Source organism: Cucurbita pepo, chromosome 16 (genome assembly GCF_057944985.1).
Source record: "Cucurbita pepo subsp. pepo isolate OVF chromosome 16, ASM5794498v1, whole genome shotgun sequence".
NCBI classification, from domain to species: domain Eukaryota; kingdom Viridiplantae; phylum Streptophyta; class Magnoliopsida; order Cucurbitales; family Cucurbitaceae; genus Cucurbita; species Cucurbita pepo.
Genome location: NC_141813.1, coordinates 11,844,405 through 11,865,824, shown reverse-complemented (window position 1 = coordinate 11,865,824; position 21,420 = coordinate 11,844,405). Strand labels below are relative to the sequence as shown.

At 37.8% G+C, this 21,420-nt stretch overlaps 4 protein-coding genes across 9 annotated transcripts; 3 read left to right on the top strand and 1 right to left on the bottom strand.

Annotated features, from left to right (window-relative positions):
- The first annotated feature begins 377 nt into the window (after positions 1-377).
- Positions 378-8,420, top strand: LOC111777215 (OVARIAN TUMOR DOMAIN-containing deubiquitinating enzyme 12). 3 transcript variants are annotated; one of them, XM_023656697.2, is made up of 12 exons: positions 378-476; positions 1,288-1,396; positions 1,517-1,866; positions 1,962-2,122; positions 2,724-2,797; positions 2,973-3,027; positions 3,270-3,344; positions 3,460-3,533; positions 3,641-3,689; positions 3,900-3,984; positions 7,173-7,229; positions 8,095-8,420. In XM_023656697.2, exons 3-12 carry the CDS (start codon positions 1,548-1,550, stop codon positions 8,160-8,162), a joined length of 1,017 nt encoding a protein of 338 aa, XP_023512465.2. In that variant the 5' UTR covers positions 378-476; positions 1,288-1,396; positions 1,517-1,547; the 3' UTR covers positions 8,163-8,420. The 3 variants fall into 3 exon arrangements, with proteins under 3 accessions (XP_023512465.2, XP_086974882.1, XP_023512468.2); XM_087118756.1 differs by lacking the exon at positions 7,173-7,229; XM_023656700.2 differs by lacking the exons at positions 7,173-7,229; positions 8,095-8,420 and adding an exon at positions 6,862-7,113.
- A 718-nt stretch (positions 8,421-9,138) lies between these two features.
- LOC111776768 (ruBisCO large subunit-binding protein subunit alpha) lies at positions 9,139-12,444 on the top strand. Its single transcript, XM_023656121.2, has 8 exons — positions 9,139-9,396; positions 9,739-9,916; positions 10,079-10,200; positions 10,312-10,519; positions 10,692-10,837; positions 10,944-11,250; positions 11,368-11,819; positions 11,908-12,444. Exons 1-8 carry the CDS (start codon positions 9,343-9,345, stop codon positions 12,190-12,192), a joined length of 1,752 nt encoding a protein of 583 aa, XP_023511889.2. The 5' UTR covers positions 9,139-9,342; the 3' UTR covers positions 12,193-12,444.
- LOC111776767 (P-loop NTPase domain-containing protein LPA1 homolog 1) lies at positions 12,197-19,140 on the top strand. Of its 4 annotated transcripts, none has more exons than XM_023656118.2 (9): positions 12,197-12,333; positions 13,671-14,004; positions 14,296-14,442; positions 15,603-15,859; positions 16,422-16,503; positions 16,673-17,089; positions 17,175-17,912; positions 18,151-18,261; positions 18,521-19,140. In XM_023656118.2, the coding sequence occupies exons 3-9, from the start codon at positions 14,296-14,298 to the stop codon at positions 18,893-18,895; spliced, it is 2,127 nt and encodes a 708-aa protein (XP_023511886.2). In that variant the 5' UTR covers positions 12,197-12,333; positions 13,671-14,004; the 3' UTR covers positions 18,896-19,140. The 4 variants fall into 4 exon arrangements, with proteins under 4 accessions (XP_023511886.2, XP_086974571.1, XP_086974572.1 ...); XM_087118445.1 differs by lacking the exon at positions 12,197-12,333 and adding an exon at positions 12,586-12,894; XM_087118446.1 differs by lacking the exon at positions 12,197-12,333 and adding an exon at positions 12,586-12,894 and having other exon boundaries at positions 14,274-14,442.
- LOC111776769 (Pentatricopeptide repeat (PPR) superfamily protein) lies at positions 19,092-20,765 on the bottom strand. The gene has a single exon (XM_023656122.2). The coding sequence runs from the start codon at positions 20,631-20,633 to the stop codon at positions 19,476-19,478; it is 1,158 nt and encodes a 385-aa protein (XP_023511890.2). The 5' UTR covers positions 20,634-20,765; the 3' UTR covers positions 19,092-19,475.
- Positions 20,766-21,420: the final 655 nt, after the last annotated feature.

The window sequence follows — 21,420 nt, the reverse complement described above, 5'->3', positions numbered from 1 at the left end:
TTAATCAGTTAAAAATACTGAGAGGAATGCATTTCATGTCTCTAAATAACATTTTTCTATTATCTTTTAATAAATCTTTAAAAATATCAATTTCATTTCTCATTTTATAATATTTATTTTATTTTTATTTTCTTCCATCATTTACATTTTCAAAATTATCCAAAATCCCGACATTAATTTTAGGAATTTTTTTCATAAATGAATAAAAATTGTGGTAATTCGTTAATAATAGGATTAATTAAAAAGAATAAAACAGAAATAATGACGATGCTGAAGGACGTGGATGTTCTATTCAGTCTTTTCTCTCTCTTTTGACTGCTACTCTTATCTACGTGGCATATATATATATATATATATATATATATTATTATATTTATAATTTCTTTTTTTTTTTTTTGGATTCCACTCCGCGAAACACTCTCTCTGTGCAGCGATGGAACTTGGAGCATCTTTGTTCTATCTCGATCCAATCGAAGGTGAATACGCAATGCTGTCCATTTTCCTCTGCTTTCTTTTCTGTATCTCATACTGCTGATTGCAATACCCGATTCCCGCGAATGGTAAGCTTCTCTACTTTTCGCGCTTTCCGCCGGATGGCTTCTACAAGACTGTTTGGTTGTTTCCAAAATGTTGGGCTATCGGTAATGTCATTCCTTGCGCAATCCATTTGAACTCACTCTCAGCTTAAAATCGGAGCAGCTGAAGACCATTCATGGATAATTTCGTTCGGAATACGATACAGTGATTGTGTTAACTTCTTTTATTCTCTTTTATCGCCATCCTTTTTAGTTTCTCATTCGTATTCTTTGTCCTTCTCGATCGTTGATTAGTTTGATTCAGTATCTTTTGGATTATTTTCCTTTCTTCGGTTAATTTTGTCTTACTGACGAATTTCTGTGAGTTTGAGCTTACTGTTTCAATCCTCTGTTATTCTAACAATGTATGAATGTGCTGGAGTACTTATCTATTTCTAGCTGCTATAGAATGTAATCCTCGAACTATGTTTTGTGTTTCTGTGAATATTTTGAGCGTATTGATCGTTAGAATTGGTGGAGACAATGTCACTGGTCTTTCACGCATTATTCACAATCTTCCAATCATCGAATGAAATATAATTCATCCGCTTGATCCTGTGTTTTCCGACTCATTCTCACCTCGCTTCATTAATCGAACTGCTTGTTACTTGTATTAGTTCTATGTATAAACAAGTCTCAATCGTGTTAGTAGATTTGATTTTAGTTATTTCATTTGCTGTTGACGTGAAATATTAGCAACGACTTCCTGCAGGTTAAAGGCCACCTTAAAATGTATGCTCCAACAAACCGAAGGATGAATTTGTATTTATCTGCTTTCTATTAGAGAAATCTCCATTTACACTTTTGGGTGCTCATTACAGGTAATACAATCTAAGTGCTTGACAGTGGAAAATTGCATTCATTGATTCATTGGAGGGAGGGAATTAGTCGGAGAAGTATCTCTTATTTAATATTTTGTTTTGATTGTGTAATTGGAACAGTACATCCTGATTTAGGAATTTTTATTTGGAGATGATTACTCACGAGCAAGATCCTGATGTCGTTCGATGGGGCCTTGAACTCTTTGATGGCAATCCATTTTCTAATTACGGGTATTGCGGAAATGTTGATCATGATGAGATACAATACTATCAAGGACAATGTTTTGATGCAGATAGTTATGACAAGATATGCAACATAGAAAATAGTGAGCTTATTGCTCAAACTCTCCAAGAACTCTCACAGCTTGCAGTGGCAGAGCCAGTATCCTTTGATGAAGGGATAGAAAATGTACAACTTTCCATGTGTCCACAAGATTGGTTTAGTCTGTCCATTAATACCTTTGGTTCTGGTATGCGGCAAAAATTAAAATTTTAATGCAGAACACATTCGAGGCTCAATGCCTAGCTTCTATTTTCTATGTTTAAAATTAATTGTGTTTTTCAGAGCATAATAATGATCTGGAAGAGGAAGATGATAGTTCATGTGCCATGCCTGTCGAGACATCCTACAGTGGGGATGACTGGTCATATTCTTTAGAGCTGACTGATGAGTATGCCCTTGATGGAGAAGTGGGAAAAAGATTGAATCAGATGGTCTCAATTCCTGTAAGTTATGCATTGAATGAGAACTCATATTTACTAGAGTGCTATCAGACGCTTTGCATGTGTGCATATGTCTTCTGCTGAGAGTGGTTGATTTCCCCGTTAATTTTATTTCTGGGGATGATTCTTCCTTTCATTGGTCAAATTACTGGAAATCTCTTCTGGTTCTCATGTTAATCTGTTGAACTTGAGCCCTTCTGTTGAAATCTGATGTTTTCATGTTGTTTGTGTGAAATAATTTTTTGTTTGTTTAGCATTCTCCTTTTTATTGTTAACAATTAATAAATGGTAGGATGCAGTTGGTGGTTTAAATTACTGTCGCTGCAAGTTGAAGTACGCACAAATTTTTTATTTCCTTTTCATTGCTCCTTTCTTTTTGAAATTTGTACTTTTAGGGGTTCTCTCGTCAAAAGCTCTTAGGCCGAGGCTCTTAAACTATGGTTATAGTGGAACTGATAATTTGAAAGAGGAAATTGGAGATAATGCATGTACCTATATGGTGATTGGGATGGTTTATACTATGACTTCTAATTTTCTGATTACTTGCTAAAATGGTCTACTAAATATTCTAAATGTTTTTAGTACTTATTTTGAGTTTTTGTAGCATATTCCAAAAATTAATGGAGAAATTCCTTCTGTTGATGAAGAAGCTTTAGATCATCAAAGACTATTGGACAGGTGGTGTTTCTATGTTCGTCTGATACCCCTTTTCTTGCCTGTCCCAATCTCACTCTCACACACGCTCATCTCTAACTTCGAATAGCTACAGTTATTTTTCGTAGCTTAGCAAGAATATAACATGCTACTATTTGGTGCCATTGCGCCGAACTAATCTGCCCCCTCCCCCCCTTAGACTGCAGCTATATGATTTGATCGAGTTGAAAGTACAAGGAGATGGTAATTGTCAGGTTAGCTTGTTCTACTTTGTCATCTTAAGCTCTCTGTCTGCTACGGAGTCACTGGTGCAAATGTTTGTCTTATTTATGGTACTTATGATGATCACTCTGTCATGATTTTAGATATCTTTAGCTTTAGCTCTTCCCTTAGTAATTTGAATTACCTACGGCTAACTGCAATACCTGTTTAATTACATTTGAGGGCTCTACGCGAGCTTTTGAGACATGCATCCTTATTTTTGTTTTGTTTCCAGTTTCGTGCTCTGTCAGATCAAATTTATCGAACTCCTGAGCACCATAAATTTGTGAGGGAGCAAGTTGTTAACAAGGTCTGGCGTATTTATATTTAAATGTTGCTTCTGAATTTTTCTTTTGTCCTATAATTTTATGGCCATTTCTATTGTAGTGTTGAAGTTTGTTATAATGAACTATTTTAACTCTCAGCTAAAGTCATATCCAGAGATATACGAAGGATATGTTCCCATGGCCTACACTGACTATCTGAAAAAAATGTCCAAGTACCCTTCTGACACATTTCACGATTTGTTTCTTCTCTTTGATTGTTTGATTGGGGAGATGGCTAACTGGACTCTTTGGTCTTGGCATTTCTTTGGGTTGATCACAGGAGTGGGGAATGGGGCGATCATGTCACTTTGCAGGCTGCTGCAGATACGGTATGTATGGGCGACAAGCTATCGTGATAAGATTGGTTGGCTACTTTATAAATCATGATTCAGCCTATATTGTATGCATAGCAACTAAATGAAAGCATAACTAATAACTGCTTTGGGTTCTGTTCCTTGTACTTGCAACCCTTTCTGGAAAGACGGCATTGTAAATAATTAGTTCATCAAATCCTAATAAGTGGTTATACTGTGGTGCAGTATGGTGTTAAAATTTTCATGATTACATCATTCAAAGATACCTGCTACATTGAGATTCTTCCTAACATTGAAAGGTCCAAAAGAGGTACATTCTAATTTATATTGTTTCGTTTTTTCTAATCGTTAACAGCAATTCATTGAATATTTAATACATTAGATTTCCTAAGTAGAGTTACCATCTTCTAATAAACTCTCCCTGTACAAATGTAGATTATATGAAATACACAATTGCTAGTTGACCCTACACCTTTTGTAGTCAGGAGTTTAGAATATATAATGTTGAAGTATTCATAGAAGATTAAACTTACAGTAACTCTTTAGCTTAAATTTTTTTGGTGAATAATGATTTAACATGGTATCGAAGTATGAGGTTTGTGTTCAAATTTTAGTAATGTTATTTTTACCCAATTGATATTGATAATTGCTTATTTAGTGTTAGACAAATTTTCATGCCTACAAATGAGAGAGTTGACGTTTTAACACAAGATTAAATTTATCGAAATTCATTAGAGTAAACTTATGGCTTCAACCATGATTTAACTTATAATATTCTAGGTTGGTGGACCAAGGGGGTTTAAGTCACTCGAAGCTAAGACTCACTGCCACTATGTCCACAGGGAGTTTATATCCTAACTTGTGATTCCTTTAGTGGAGAAAAATGTCGTGGTGACAAAATGACTTGGATATCTCAACTGAAAGCTTTCTTTCCTTTTATAATAAACAATTGCATCAATATGGGGTGCTAGAAAGCAAGGGTCAAAAGCATGATGCATTTTGATAAATGAAATGTACAAAAGAAATGGGAAACGACTTTTCATTTGTCAATAATCTATCAAATATATAATAGCTGTAGAAGAACATGGACAAAACAAAGCAAAAAGAGGCAACGCAAACACCAGGAAGAGGCATTAAAAAACAAGAAGTTCTCGTGTCCAATCCTTTTGCCTATCAGTCACTAGAAATCTCTTCTAGTCACTCTCTCAATCTGAATGCAAAGCATGGCACAAATACCTTAAACAAAAGTGCTTAGCCTTCCTTCTAAACTTGTTGGTAAATCAAAGTTGAAGGTTATATTCTTTATTCCTTCTAGGACAGCAATCTGGAAACAAAAAATGTGGTGGATTTTATATTAAAGATAGGTAGAGAAAAGACACCAAAGGGTGAGTATGATCCTCTTCATCACCACCCTCTTGAAAAAGGCAGCACCAATTTGGTGAAATTTCTCTCAATTGGTTTTTCAACGGAAACATATTAGTATTGATTCCTCTTAGGCAGATAGCTCGAATGAATATCATGCAGCTCAAAATTCTTTGACAAAGTTAGAATACTCTGCCATGAAGGAGTAATAAACCAATGATTCAAGATTAGTCACTAAGTCTCCATTGATTTTACCGAGGTTCATTATTCACCTGCTCATCTACTGTTGCAAGATTGTAGTATCTATAATCAAATAGGCACCGTCTAAGCCTGTTTGAAGATTGGTTGGAGCCCAATAAGAAAAGCTTGAAGTGGTGGATGGTCATCACATCCGAAAATTTGAACCAGAACATTTCATTAGGTTTGGGTGGTGTAACTACTGGCAAGTGGCTCCACAGTGCTAGAAAGGTTGCATATAAACCACATGAAGCCTTTCACTCAAACCACAATGCAGAGGTGGTAGGCACTGCTTTGCTAACATGGTAGAGTGCTATCCTAGGTCTTATACAAAATGTTGACAAAGCTTTCCAGTTGTTAACAACCGTGGAAAGGTTGTAGTTACAAACAATTTCCTATGGGTATAACTCCACCAAAAGGAAGTTAGCTGCACATTTTTTACAAAAAAACTCAATAGAAGAAGACTTATCTTCGAAGACTCTTTGGTTCCTTTCTAGCCAAATAAGCCATAGTAAAGGCTGAGCCCAACAGTTCCACAAAATGTTAGCTTGTTTGGACCAGTTACATGTCGAGAAGACTTCCACCAACCAATCCTCAATAGACTTCAGCAAGCAGTCACTAAAGCCGAAGATATTCATCAGAAAAAACCAGCCACTACCAGTAAAAGGACAATGGAGAAACATATGGTCTAGGGTCTCGTTTGATTTGCAACTCACTATGCACTTTTCACCTACTTTTTCCTCAGCCATCAATTCTGTTCCCAATTATTATGAGCCATGTTCCCTAATATGAATATGATATTCCCTACCCCTAGATTTTCCCTTTTTGCACTTTCTCATGTATGTTGATGTAATAGGGGCCTATCATTCATCCTCAAAATGCAATCAATTATTCTGTCAATTACTATAACCACACCATGATGGTTGTGGGCAGAAAATCTTCAACATGTTGATCAAAATTTTAGCATGGCTTTTGTAGATGCCAGCTGTAAAGATGGATTATCCTGATATTCAAAAATTTGATGTAAAGATCCTCTTTGGCATTGGGGCAGTAAAGGCTTCATGTATGCTCTTGGTTACTATTCGTTCATAAAATTCCCACACTTTCAAGTCTGAACAGTTTCTTTGGCATTAGGGATACGAGGGATTTATTCACTTTCTTTTTGAATTCATCTGGCACGAGTTTTCTCTATTAGCAACACTGTCATCTCATGAATAGCTTAACTTCTGGAAGAAAAGGCTTTCCTTTCAGTATCTCCCTCATTTACCTAGCTAACACCCTCTCCTGAAAGGACATATAGAATCAATTCTGTGTAAGAAAGCTGAATTTTCATCCCCTTTATTCATTGATCTAAGCTTATTTATCATCGTCTGAGCATTATTTTCTCTCTTAGCAACGTGCTGAGTGTTACAATCTTTCGCATAATATCCATAAAAAATGGGTGACTTCAAATGACCCTCTATTTTCCCCTTAGAAACTCTGATAAGATGCATGCGAATGGATGTTAATGAGTATGGAATTTACTATTAGAACCTGAAGCGACTGGTTGCTGTAAGTTCTTTTAAGTGGTGGTTTATTGTTTGGTCAGTAATGTGCAGCTAAGATCACGTGTTTACCAGTATCCCAACTGAGAGCAGTCGATCATGCCCAAATTCCTCTCAGCCAGCTACTTAGGAAAGTTATGTGTATTATATTTTAATATTTGAATAATCCAAATGTTGACTTAGAGAGTATTCTTAGCTTTGAACTTTTCAAATATGGAAAGGTCGAGGGACTTATGGCTCGAAAGCGGTGTAAATGTTGAGTATATACAGATCATAATGTTTAACCAGTCTTTTTTTTCTCCCTCATGCTCACTTATTGCTGAAAGGATTTTCTAATTGGATGTATAACTTGCAGTTATTTGCTTGAGCTTTTGGGCTGAAGTGCACTATAACTCAATATATCCTGAAGGAGGTGAGCTCTCATTATCATTAGTTTGATAGTTGACTGTTTCATTTACTTCTTTGTCAACGGCAATGTGATGCTTAAGTCATTGGATCCTTCACCTTTCCTTAACCGTATGTAGCTAGTCCTTCCAAGTATTAGACGTGTTCAGTCTTTATGTGAACTCATCAAAACTGATAGGCTTGATGAGGTCTTAATACCTTTTCTTTCCCAAATTATTGTCTTCATTAATTTTATGTTATCTCCCAATACCTTTGTTCAGCAAGATTTTGTTGTTTGGGCTGATGGTGTTTCAAATAGATTTAAATACTATTTTGGTTGCTGTACTTTCGTTCATTTTGATTCTTTTACTTTCAATTTTTGTTCATTTTAAAGATCAAAATGAACCAGAGATGTAATTATAGGATCAAAATGAACAAAAGTTGAAAATAGTGACATCAAATTATTTGTATGAATAAACTTAGACTTGCCCTATTCAACAAGGAACATGTTGGCTTGTGATGAAGCTGGAAAGATGTAGTGCTTAACCTCTTCCAGCACGTCGTTCATAATTATTCACACAAAGTTTACAACTTAATGGTATTCTTATTAAAAATTTCCTTCAGAAAGGTGCTTTTTCATATGCTTGGCATATCTAGAGTGAAATTATGATTAAACTAATAGTGATTGATAAACTTTTACCAGGAAACTAAATGAATTAAGTTGGCATCAAACACAAGCTTCATCAATTTAGTACTCTCTCTCTAGCATTCGGATAAGGCTAATCTTCCAAGTTTTGTAATTCTTGCTGGTATTTATTAACTCTTAAGATTGTATCTATACCACACTGTTTGTAAAGCCAATAGAACTTCGTGCATTGTGTGGTTTTCTCCAGATGTTCCCATGTTGGAGACGAGGAACAATAGGTGGTGGATGCTTCAAAACGAGCATCATCTGGAATGACGGCTCAGATAGCAATTTTCTAATATTTGCCAATCACAGTCTTCACCAAGCTTTATGGACATTTCAGTCCTAGTTCGATCCATAAGAGTTCAGCAACTTGGTTCCTTTATGCTGCCATGCTTTTTGATTAATGTGTGCATCTATCTCTAACATTTGCCTGGAATCTTTTCGTTCCCCCCCTCATTTTTTGGGTTCAAGTAACTTTAAAATTGTAACCTCAAGCAAATGCTAATTATGTCATGCTATTTTCTGCCTCTATGTACTCCAAGTCTCAAATCATTATGTGCAGGTTCTCTCTGTCTTCTCCAAAGACACCCCATTTCGCCCATTTGAAATTAACCTTTTTTAAGTTTTACTATTTCCACTCTTTCAACTCTCATTAGCCTCTCCTTGTGGGTATATATGCATTTTTAGGGATTGTTTGAAATTTAGTTTTTATTTTCAAAACAGCCTATAGTAGTTGAGCTTGGTTTTCTCCCTAAAGTCGTTCATAAGAAGACACTATGGGAGAAAAAAGCAAAGTTTGATAAATCTGAAGAACGAGAATTTGATGCTTCAAGTTCTAATCTCTCGAGAAATTCATGTTTTCGAATCAGATATATGAATAAAAAAGATAGAATGAATGTGTGAAGACTATTTCAATTGGGTGAGGAAAAAATGAAATGATTTTATTCAACCTTTGAATTCAATATATATATATATATTATGTATGTATGTATTATGTATGTATGTGGTGTGGTTATTGATATTATTATTATTTTCATTTATTTGATTTAAAATAAGTAATGGATTAGATAACTATTGGGCTGAAATGGATTTTACCGAAGCTAACCCAAAGCCCAATAGGCCCATATTTCGACTATTGCGATTCAAGGCGCACGTTAGCATGATGAAATCTTGAAAGCTTAAACAGCGCCATGAGTGAGCACTGCAATGAAGATTTCAAAAATCGCATTTGGGCCGCAACGTAACTAAACAACAACAATCCTGAAATAGGCTTCAAGGGTTCTGGAAGAAGAAGAAGAAGAAGAAGAAGAAGAAGAAGAAGAAGCTTCTGGAACTTCCAATCCCACAATAAAAACCGAGCCCTAAACTCATTCAGCGCTTTGCTTACCCACCTTATCCCAAAATCCAGCTAGCTCTACCAAAACTAAAACCCTCCGAGCTACGCTGCCTGAAAATGGCGTCTGCTAATGCAATTTCTTCTGCATCGATTCTATGTTCTTCCCAGAAGGTACTACCTTGATTTCTCATTTCTTTGTTGTTATTCTACTGCAATTCCTCCCCTTACCTCGTAATCTTTACAATTCTTCGCTTTCCTTCATCTTTGAAAATGATGATTTGTAGATTATAGTCGTTGCGATTCTATACTGTTGTGTTTGCGCCGTATGAGAATCATGTGAGCTACGTAATTGGCGTTCTATGTAGAAAGTTTGTGGAGTTTGTTATCATAGATGAGCTGAGAGTGGGTATTTCATTCTTGTAAAATGTGTTGGTGGTGGAATTGTGAAGGAGAAACTGATAATGCTAATGTAGAATTTCCATTAACTTACGCTGCATTTATCTAACGTTGCAGAGCTTGAGAAAGGCGAATCAAACACAGAACAACAGGCTACATTACAGACAGGCGGGTAGCAGATTTGTTGTGAGAGCTACTGCTAAGGAGATAGCGTTTGACCAAAGATCTAGGAGCGCACTTCAGTCTGGGATTGATAAGCTTGCCAATGCAGTCGGTCTGACTCTTGGACCTAGGGGTAACTTCTTGGTTCTTTTGATTTGTCAATTACTCAGTATTGAAATTCGTTTTACTTTATGGAAATAGATTCATTTCATGTTTTGTTACTCCATCGGATGGATTTTGAGAATTTTGGGTTCTTAACTAAATGTTCAACTTGTTGTGACCTTTGTATTTGAAGGGAGAAATGTGGTGCTGGATGAGTTCGGCAGTCCTAAGGTTGTAAACGATGGTGTGACAATTGCTCGGGCAATTGAGTTGCCTGATCCCATGGAAAATGCTGGTGCAGCTCTAATTAGAGAGGTTGGTCCTCCTTTACACTCTGATCTTCCTGTTATATTTGATCTGTTGTGATGCAATAATTTATCATCCATCAGCTATTGAAATCCTGTAAGCATGCTATTTGTCATGAAGGTTGCAAGTAAAACTAATGATTCTGCTGGTGATGGGACGACAACTGCCTCAGTCCTCGCTAGGGAAATTATCAAGCTAGGCCTGCTTAATGTTACCTCCGGAGCAAATCCAGTATCACTGAAGAGAGGAATTGACAAGACCGTGCAAGGATTGATCCAAGAGCTTGAGAACAAGGCTAGGGCTATAGAAGGCAGAGATGATATCAAAGGTATTGCGTTCTGCTGGGAATTAGTAGAAAACAACCAAAATATGAAATACAAAAGTTTACTAGAGGAGAAAAATCAGTACCCACCAGAAAGATATCGAATGTAAAAGTTTTTTTATAATCACAATATTTTTTCATCAATTGATGATCCTTGTTTTGTTTTAATTCTGTGTAGCTGTTGCTTCTATTTCTGCTGGAAATGACGAGCTTATAGGGATGATGATCGCTGATGCCATTGAAAAAGTTGGGCCTGATGGTGTCTTATCCATTGAGTCATCATCTTCCTTTGAGACCACTGTTGAAGTTGAAGAAGGGATGGCGGTGTGTAGTTTTGCTCTTTACTGAAGAGTATCTTTCTTAATCCAAATCCAAGTCATTCATGCACGTTATAACTCTACTCTATGTCTTCATCTTTTTCATGTTGCAGATTGACAGAGGCTATATTTCTCCTCAGTTCGTCACAAACCCTGAAAAATTAATTGCTGAATTTGAGAATGCACGAGTATTAGTTACAGACCAGAAAATTTCGGCCATAAAGGATATAATCCCTATATTGGAGAAAACCACGCAATTGAGAGCTCCTTTGCTTATCATTGCAGAGGATGTTACTGGTGAGGCTTTGGCTACCCTTGTTGTGAACAAGTTGCGGGGGATTCTAAATGTTGCTGCCATTAAAGCTCCGGGCTTTGGAGAAAGGAGAAAGGCGATGCTTCAAGACATTGCCATTTTGACAGGTAGTCTATTTAACGAAAGGTTCGCAAGGAGGAGTTAATTTTATAAATTTGATCTGCTTTTATGTTGATTTGAGTAGAATGGCTAACGTTTTTCTTGTTACTTTATTATTGTTTTAGGTGCTGAGTTTCAAGCCAATGATCTTGGATTGCTAGTAGAAAATACTTCAATTGAACAGCTTGGTTTGGCCCGAAAAGTGACCATCTCCAAGGACACTACCACCATCATTGCTGACGCTGCTTCAAAAGACGAGCTACAAGCCAGAATTGCACAGCTAAAGAAGGAATTGGCTGAGACAGATTCTGTGTATGACACAGAGAAACTCGCTGAAAGAATTGCCAAACTATCTGGTGGTGTTGCTGTCATTAAAGTAGGAGCTGCAACAGAGACTGAACTTGAGGACCGTAAGCTCCGTATTGAAGATGCAAAGAATGCAACTTTCGCTGCCATAGAGGAAGGCATTGTACCTGGTGGTGGTGCTGCACTGGTTCACCTCTCAACTCTTGTCCCTGCAATCAAGGACAAGCTCGAAGATGCCGAAGAGAAGCTCGGTGCCGATATTGTCCAAAAGGTAACCGAACTCCGTAGTGCAATCCTGGAACAACTACTGGGTGCTGCATTTGGTCTTTTGTTATTGACTTGAATGTTTTTGTACACAGGCGCTGGTAGCACCGGCATCCTTAATTGCCCAAAATGCTGGAATTGAAGGGGAAGTAGTGGTGGAAAAGATAAAGTCGAGTGAATGGGAAATTGGTTACAACGCAATGACAGACAAGTACGAGAATCTAGTAGAGGCCGGCGTTATTGACCCAGCCAAGGTGACCAGATGTGCCTTGCAGAATGCAGCTTCAGTTGCTGGGATGGTCCTAACCACACAGGCTATTGTAGTTGAAAAGCCCAAGCCCAAGGCACCCACCGCTGCCCCACAAGGCCTTACTATTTAAATTTCTAAGAATTTTCATATCTTCCCTTTGTAGGATTTTCAGATATCACGAACGTGGTGGGTAGTCTGGCGGCGCGCATTCATTGGAGGAAAAGGCAAAACAATAAGGAGACGCAACTCCGTGTGAATGCACCTTTTTTTTGTAAGTTTCTCTGGAAACTTTCATTTAGATATATTTTGTAAGATTACTGAATGAATTGGATTAACTTTATGAGTTTTCATTGAAAAGAAATAATTTTGATGAATTGGGTCAGTGGTGGGGCACCCCTTTAGATGATTTCATGTGTTAAAATGACCCTTGAGGGAGGGGATTTGACAGAAACAGACAGCACCTCTGTTGTTCTTTCTGTGATATCCTTCCATTAATTGGCTTTTTAAGATGGAATCTACAATGAAATCCACTGTTCCTCAGGGGAAATAATAATGAATGTAGGGTCCGAATCGTTACACGTGTCGCCCTAATCTCTCAAAGTAAAGAACTTTGGGAAATAATGAATGTAGGGTCCAAATTGAAAGTTTTCAATGCCGAATTTGTTCCTATGGGTTCTTTTTATAAGCTATAGGACTGATTCTTCGAGTAGGAAGTGAAAATAGCAAAGTGCGGGCGGGGCAATCATATGCTCGACGTTCCCCAATTCTGTATGGAAGGAATTTCCCCCGGTGAAATCCTTCATTCATCTTTGTGCAAAAGGAGGTGGAGGAGGTAGATGATTCATTTTCTTCTAAAAAAGGAACTACAATCTATGTCCACTAAAACCCTATGCCCCTTCGCTGCGACCTGAATTTGATTCCGACATCCTCTCTCCTTAGCTTCTATTACTTAACCGAACCCGTCAAATTTATTCCTATGGGTTTTTTTTCCTTAAATTAAAAAAGGGAATAAATTCTTCGTGCAGATTGTATATTAACAAATGGAAAGCTACTGACCACGGCCACCTTTATTTCTCGGTGCTCAATGTTTACTTTATTTTATTTATTATTATTCGTTCAAATTGGCTTAATTTATTATTATTAAGTTATTTTACATGTGCGCCCGTCCAACCTAATTAGAAGCTTATAAAATGTGTAACATGTAAAAACACATGATTATTATGTAATTAAACTTTATATTAATGGTTGAATTATCTAATTTAACCACTAGTATATAAAGTAATTACGTTGACTTTATTTTTTAAGGACCATACTTATCATTTTTTTAAATATCTAAACAATATTTAGAAAAATAAGAATACTTTTTTAAATAAATTTCAAAGATAAAAAATGAATTTTCATGAAAATTTTATATTCAAATACAGATAAAAGGAGTAATTAAAATTTTAAATTAATAAAAGGTAGTAATATTTCAAAAAAAATATTATAAATATCTAAAACTCTCCACACGTGCGGACCATCAATTTATATTTATTTTTTAATTATTATTATTAAAATATACTTAAAACAATTTCCCTCCTGTTGGTATTAAATTTAATGTATTTATAGGAGTGAGAGCCGGGGATCGTTGAAGCCAGATTCGTGGTTGTTTTCTCTTTCCAATATTACCCCTATTGTGATTCGATATTACGCGTATAGTTGGAGGCGAATTGAGTAATTTCTCAACTAGTTCGCCATCGAAGGGAGAGGAAAAACGAGAAAGGACTCGTGGAAGCTGGGTGGTCTGTAGGCTGCGTGGAAGGCAGGCGACGCGGCAATGACCGATATAGAGTGGCTTCCACCGCGACAATGAATAGAGCTCCTTGTTCATGGAGGATCTTCAACCCTAGTTCTTCTTCTTCTTCTTCTTGATTTTCGAGATCTGTCTTGTTCTTGATTACAGGTTCCATGCTTTTCCTTTTCTCTTCTTATACCTTCCGCATTGTCTTCCTACTTATTCAATCGCTTTCTATCACTTTGCCTTTTGATTCTTTCTCACATGTTTATCTTGCTCTTTCTCCTGCCTGTTCCTATCTTCATTTGGATTTCGTTTTTATTACGTGCTGTATTTGTGCCATGTTGTGACAATGTCCAACGTCGTTGTAGCTTGTTTCTCTGTTCTTCTGTCCAATGATTGGATTTCGATTTTTACTTGTTAATTGATGCATACAGAATTTTATTGGCTTTGACATAGATGGCGGAGGTCGCTAAGGTGTTGTATATTGTGGTTCTGGATTATGAAGAACAAGTGAAGAAGGAGAAGGGGTCTTTCCGGTATACTCGCCCCGTTTTGCAAAGCACTCTGCAGCTCATGGGTTGCAAGGCACGACATGCTTTCAAGGTGCTTCATATTTGACGCCTTCTTTCTCTATATCTCAATTTAAGATTTGCCGACTGATTTTCCTTTACCTTCACCATTATGTTCTTCCTTGGGCGAGCAAAGATGGATGGTTATTCTCATATTTGTTTCGTTGTTTTTTCTGTCTGGGTTGTGGTCTATTTTTTGCGTATCTGAATTGAAATTGTGGAGGTCAGATCTGCATCTACCCTGTCGTTTCTTGTTTTTGAGTTCTATATGTTCTATTTTTCCTATTGTGGGATGCATAATTATTTCCTTCATCTTGCTTTTATTGTTTTTTTCTGCGAGACCAAACTGTTCTTCTTTGATTATGTTTATTTCTCTGTTGTTGTCATCGTTGTTGTCATCATCATGTTGCCTTTCAACTTCCTATCTTTCCTTTCCCTTGTCCACTAAGCTGTTTGTCGTTGGTGGAGATATTATTCATTGTTCCTATCGTATGCTTTAAATTGTGGGTCACCTTTTCTATTTCGTGAACTTTGCATACCGAATACTTTCAATATCTTGGCCATTTTCAAGAATGGCCTGTTTTGGATGTCCTGTTCCAATTTTCTCTCGCGTGTACCTTGCATTGTCATGTTTTCTATTGGCAGGTAGTTCTTTGAAACAAATTCTATCCTACAACGGCAGTGACAAATAATGCACCGACCTTGATTTATGTAAATAGAAGTTTATGATTTTGAGTTTTGGGTGTTTACTATCATGCAGAGATGACCCTTAGTGTTTATGTGGCGTTCTAAGTTGTTTTAATCTTACCCATCCTCGCGCATCAATGCTATTTGTCTATAATTCTTTCTGTTTTTTTTTTATTCCCAACGGCGAAGTGATGGATACAGTCATCACCTTTGCAACTGAAGAGTATGGAGGTGGATGTACAATGCCTTGTCTACAACCTTATCTTCGATCTGAATTTACAAATTCAAGAGAGAGGTTTGAGTGGGAGCCACAAGTTATCAATATTTATGATGTTTGCTTTTGATCTTCTTAAAATCTGGACTGTTATACAACATTTTCATCATCCGTTTTGCTTTATTTATCTAGTGCCACATCAAATTAACTTGATTCGTTATGTTTCCAAGCAATGTTGAAAGCTTTGAAATTTTCTGATGGTTATGATTTTTTTCCTGTGATTACTTGATTAGATAAGCCAAAGGGCTTTTGAGTTGTTGCGTAAAGGTTATGATGTGCATCCTGAAGGGTTTGAGACAAGATCTTCTGGAAAAGAACATCTAAATTTATCTAAAGATGGTGGAAACAAAAACATTCCCTTTGAGCTTTATAAAAGGCGCACAACCCTCATTGTAAGGAGAGCAACCTTCTTAGATGTTGTATGCAAAGCCCTGGCAGAATACAAGTACGTGAGTCCCAACCAGAGGGCTGACTTGCTTTTAGCCTGCAGGTAAACTCTAAACGATATGGGCCTTTGAATCAAGTACCCATTACGTTTACCTGTTTTTCTTGTGTGTTAATCTACCATTATTTTCCACAAATAGGTAATTCTGTGGTTTAATCATGTGTAGTTTAGGTTCAAGTAGCTTTCTACAAGGATAAGTTTAGAGATAATCTTATTCATGCCAGAAAGTTCTTATGTGGATCTGACTATTTTAGATTTACATCTGGTCCGTCTTGTGGGAGATTTGGGGAGAGAAATTCTATGGTAAACCTGAGGGAGAGGAAGTGGAGGATTTTTCAACCATAGAAAAGAGAATACTGGTGCTATTTGTAATCCATGTAACCCTCTTGGTGTCTCTTTGGGTCTTAATTCTAAAAATGTCGTGTCTTGTCTTAACCTGATCAAATATGAACACTTATGACAGTCCCTAGGTTTCATGAATTAAATTTCTTGTGTCTATAATGCATGGATATTGTACGAAGATTTGGGGCTGCTTGCAAGTCTGATAAGCACCATTATATTTTTCTAGCTGGTTTGTAATTCGTGTAACGATATTTTGTTTTCACAGAATCCGGGAAAGGAAGGAATCTATGACTGTACTATTATGTGGTACTAGTGGCTGTGGGAAATCTACCTTGTCCGCTCTACTGGTATATCCTTGCAGAGACTTGAATCTTTGGGGACAAAAATTTGTTGCATTATTCAAGCTTTTACAGTTTCTTGAAGTGCCAACAGCTAACTGCAATGCATGGCATGGAGTTTTAGTTGAAAGTAGTTTTAAAATGTTCTAACTTAAGTACACTTCACTTGTTCTGACAGGGTAGCAGGTTAGGAATTACAACAGTAATATCAACCGACTCAATTCGGCATATGATGAGGAGTTTTGTGGATGAGAAACAAAATCCTCTGCTCTGGGCTTCAACTTACCATGCTGGGGAGGTTTTGGATCCAGTGGCTGTCGCTGAAGCCAAGGCAAAAAGAAAAGCAACAAAGTTGGAAGGCAATCCTCATTCATATCTGAAGGATGAAGTACTGGAGAGTTCTTCCATTGGAAAATTTGATGGCCAACCATCGGAACGTTGCACTGAGCTAATCAGTCAAAAGCAGATGGCTGTTGAAGGATACAAGGCTCAGAGTGAAATGGTGATTGACAGTCTTGATAGGCTGATTACTGCATGGGAAGAGCGGAAAGAATCGGTGGTTGTTGAGGGTGTTCACTTAAGCCTAAATTTTGTGGTGTGTAATCTTCAGTTGACTTTTCTTCCCTATCTATTTAGATTTTATATTCTTCTTGGCATTTACTCCAACGCTGTTTTTGCAGATGGGGCTCATGAAGAAACATCCATCAATTGTACCATTCATGATTTACATCACCAATGAGGACAAGCACATGGAAAGATTTGCTGTGAGAGCAAAATATATGACACTTGATCCAGCTAAGAACAGATATGTGAAGTATATACGAAATATTAGGGCAATACAAGAATATTTATGCAAGAGGGCTGATAAGCATCTTATCCCTAAAATAAACAATACCAATGTTGACAAGAGTGTAGCTGCCATCCATGCAACAGTATTTAGCTGCCTTCGTAGGCGTGAAGCAGGCGAACAACTATATGATCCTGTACGCAATACTGTTCCTATTATTGACGAGGAATACAGGAATCAGTGTGCAGCCAACTCGTTGAGCTCTAAGTGCATGTTTCAACTCATCCAGAGGAAAGGTTCCTCTAGGAATCTCATGGCTTTGGTTAATACTGACGGATCGGTGGCTAAGGCTTGGCCTGTTGATCCAATTGATAATACAAGTGGGAAGCCTTTATTAGGCCCGAGGACTGAGAATGGATTTGGGACTCCAATGTATGGTCCATTGCAGATTGGTAAAGCTGAAACTGTTAATCTTCAATTTGGTTTCTATGGCATCAGTGCTTGGCCTTCTGATGGTGGGACCAGCCGTGTAGGAAGTGTGGATGAATCCAGGCCAGATTGGACTGATACTAGTAAATACCATTCTTCTTGCTGCAGCTCTCCAAGGTTTTCGGATGGACCTTCCAAGGAGGTAGTTGGGAAAATTATTTTAATTTTCTGAAGAACGCGCCGTCTAATTTTTTATGTTTAGAAGAATATTGACTTCCCGATACTCGGTGCTCAGTAGTTTCGGAAATTTAAAAGCAAATATTCAAGTTGTATAAATGCAGCATCTGTTTCTTTTTTTTCTTTTCTTCGATGCTATCTTACCTCTTCGGTTGTAGAGTATAATTTATGTATAGCTCTGATGGCCCATTGTTCTTTTTCAGCTCAAGGAAGATATCTCAGTGCACGGTAGTGAGGAAGAGGTTGATGATCCTCAAGAGCTTGGCAGTGATGAAGACTTTAGTGAAGATGGTGACAAACAGATTCATGAAGAGGTATTATCTGGTTCTACCTACAAGAATTGCTAAATATGTTTGAAAGCTTGGTCCTTTGCACTGAGTTCTTGGAGTTCTCCAATGGAACTCTTCTTGCTACACAGAGTATCCAATATAATTTGTTCACAATATCATGCACTAACCTTGTCTTGGCATTGGATCCTATTTATATTAATGCTGTTTAGTAATTTGCTTCATGCTTGGTATGGTAGCGAAGCTTTAGGATCAGAATTTGAATATTTTACATGATGGTTCACAGGTAGGCTCAGTCGATGAAGAATCGACAAAATCAGATGAAGAATATGATGATCTGGCAATGCTGGACGTGAATCACGGTTACTGGTTAGATGATGACAATGAGGACATGGAAAAGGCTGGATCTGTTACCAAGGGCCAAATGAGTGCTCGAGAAGTTGATAGGTATCGCCAGAACCTAGACCGCGTCCTGCGCTCGAAAAGCAAGTCATCCAAGTCACTCTGCTCCTTTTCTTCTCTTCTTAAGGAGAAAGAAAGAAATAGCAAACCCTCTGGTGCTATGAAAATGAAGAAACGCTCCCTTAGCATTCCAGCCATGAGAAAGCATGGTTCAGCTATTGAGGGGGGCCCCATTCTCTCTGGAGCTCCTCAGGGGTAGCTCAAGAATTTTGGTTTCCTTTCTTGATTTCTCAAGGTCTCTTTTCCTGGTATTAGCTCAAGACTATGTGTCGTATAAACGCCCCCGCCCCCACCCCTCCCCACTTCCCCGGGTTAAAAAAATGTACAGAGAGGTGTTCCTTGTGATTGACTTGCTTCGGGTTGCAGCGGTCCCTTGTAGTATATAAATACACATATTCCACTAATTTGTTTATGATAGATGAATGTAGAGGACAAATATGATCATTCCTGTCCTACGCACAGCATACTGCTTAGTTATCAACAAAAAAATAAGCCTAATTTGTAACAAAGTTATCTGTGCAGCCATTGAGCTCCACAGGACCTGTAGCTTGGCGCTTGCGCGTTGTATGACTGACTCTGGTCTATCCCTGACCCGAGAACCATTAAACAGGAGCAAGAAAAAATCAAGGGTCAGTTACAGAACTTCCAAATTGGCTCATTGCCATGTTTATTGGCCTTTGATAGGGGTAAAAACCCAGATTCGAGCTCGAAAGCCTGCGACTGGCAGCAGAGTAATTCAATCTAGTTCTATTGTGAATCAGTTCCGGCCTCATAGTAATTCAAATTAGTTCCAAAGTGGTTGGAATCAGTCTGCGAAGATCAGCCCCACGTTTAGCCAGGATGTTTAACACCATCGTTGCTTCTTTAGTCCGATTGAACTTGCATAATTCCAACACAATCTTTTCACAAACCGATGGATTTAATTGATACCCATCCTTCTCCATCATTATTTGCAGCTCAATAGCTTCATCAACCATTCCCTTTTCGCAGAAACCATCGACCAATGCGTCGAAAATTGCATCATCCATTTTGATTCCCTTGCTCTGCATTCCATTTACATATTCTACAGCAAGCCCCATATCTCCTACCTTGCAGAGACCATCGATTAGAGCCCAATATGTATCAGAATTCGGGGCAATATTTCTCTCAGACATTTCGTCGAACACTAAACATGCACTCTGGATCGCCCCTGCTCTACAGTAGCTTCTAATGATCAGATTATACAAATGGGAGTCTGCCTTCAAGCCCTCGTCGTGCATCTTCATCACCAAGTTCTTGGCCGCCTCATTCCTTCCTGAGCTCGTGAACCCATCAATTAAGAGTTTGTAAGTGTTGGCATCAAAACGAACTTCTTCCTTTTCCATCAGAATCAATATCAGATCCAACTCCTCGAAATTCCATCTCTTAGCGCAAGCACTAACCATCACATTGAATGTCACAATGTTGGGTTTAATCCCTTTCCCCAACGTCTCCTCCACCAACTCTCTACCTCTCTTAATCTCTCCATTCCAACACAGGATATCCACTACAACGGTTAAAGAATAAACAGAGACCTCTAACCTTGATTTAAGCATTCGATAGAAGAAATCTAAAGCTAAATGCATCTGATTAGATCCTTTAAGCGATAGTAAATGCATAGTACAGCTCTGCTCATCGATCATAATCCCATTGTTCTTCATATAGCTAAAAGTTTCAGAAACAGAGTCGAAGAACCCATTCTCCGAGTACAGAGCAAGCATGAAATTGAAAAATTTTACCTTAACCTTCCTTTCTTGACAGCAACTTTCCACCGTCGAAGCAATAATAGCAAATGAGTAGCGGAGATTTCCATCAATCGATACAGTTTTCAGAAGGCTTGCTGCATCGGAGAACATCCTTGCCTTGAGAAGCCTGCAAATGACGGTCAAATGAGCCTGAAGATCAGGCGTGAAGGACATAAGAGGCTGATTTTTTAGGCAAAAATCGAAGAAATGGAAGCATTCTGAAGATCTCAGATTAGGATTAGAGAGAATGGAAGTGAGAACACGGGGATTGAGTTGGGAGATGAAGCATGACTCAGTGGAATCGAACGGCGCTGGAGCTAAGATCGTTGAAATGATTTCCGCGAGTGGTTTCGATGAGGGATTGGATTGACGATTTCCTTTGACTGTTCTGAGGGTTTTCAGGAGATTCGGAATCGACATTACTGAAACTCTGAAGAATTGACGAATTATGTGATTTTCTGATAATAAATGCAAAACTGAATCCAAATGAGAAGAAGAGATGCCAATGGTGGATGACGTGGGACCCTTCTTTCCATTGCGTGTCTGCCACGTGTGTATTCATCATTCACGTGGGCCCCACACATTCCATTCCTCTGCCACGTTTTCTGACTATATTTATATTAATTTTTATGGATTATTTTAATATTTTCCATTAATTGGGGCATTTGGGTAAAAGCCTCCTCCATTTTAGTCTCCTAGTTGGCAAATATTCTCTGAGTTTGTTTATTGCTATTCAGCCCTTCATATTTTTCATATTCCCAACAAACGCATATAATTTTCATAATATTCTTCCACTTACCATAATTAGATTATATTTACGTTATTGCCCAACTTGATATTATAACCATACCCATATTGATCTGAATATCTCGAGTCAAAATAAGTATGCTAAATCAATGGAGGAGACAACGTTGTTTTTAGTTGTTTACCGATGTTTTATTCTTTGATGCTATCTTATATA

Excerpts from the sequence above, each read along its gene's own strand:
- LOC111777215 (XM_023656697.2), top strand. The coding sequence starts at position 1,548 with ATGATTACTCACGAGCAAGATCCTGATGTCGTTCGATGGGGCCTTGAA. Across the intron at positions 2,123-2,723 it reads ATCAGATGGTCTCAATTCCT|CATATTCCAAAAATTAATGG; the intron begins GTAAGTTATGCA and ends GAGTTTTTGTAG. Across the intron at positions 3,690-3,899 it reads TGCAGGCTGCTGCAGATACG|TATGGTGTTAAAATTTTCAT; the intron begins GTATGTATGGGC and ends ACTGTGGTGCAG.
- LOC111776768 (XM_023656121.2), top strand. The coding sequence starts at position 9,343 with ATGGCGTCTGCTAATGCAATTTCTTCTGCATCGATTCTATGTTCTTCC. Across the intron at positions 10,520-10,691 it reads AGGCAGAGATGATATCAAAG|CTGTTGCTTCTATTTCTGCT; the intron begins GTATTGCGTTCT and ends AATTCTGTGTAG. Across the intron at positions 11,251-11,367 it reads AGACATTGCCATTTTGACAG|GTGCTGAGTTTCAAGCCAAT; the intron begins GTAGTCTATTTA and ends TTATTGTTTTAG.
- LOC111776767 (XM_023656118.2), top strand. The coding sequence starts at position 14,296 with ATGGCGGAGGTCGCTAAGGTGTTGTATATTGTGGTTCTGGATTATGAA. Across the intron at positions 15,860-16,421 it reads GACTTGCTTTTAGCCTGCAG|AATCCGGGAAAGGAAGGAAT; the intron begins GTAAACTCTAAA and ends TTGTTTTCACAG. Across the intron at positions 17,913-18,150 it reads CGGATGGACCTTCCAAGGAG|CTCAAGGAAGATATCTCAGT; the intron begins GTAGTTGGGAAA and ends GTTCTTTTTCAG.
- LOC111776769 (XM_023656122.2), bottom strand. The coding sequence starts at position 20,633 with ATGTCCTTCACGCCTGATCTTCAGGCTCATTTGACCGTCATTTGCAGG.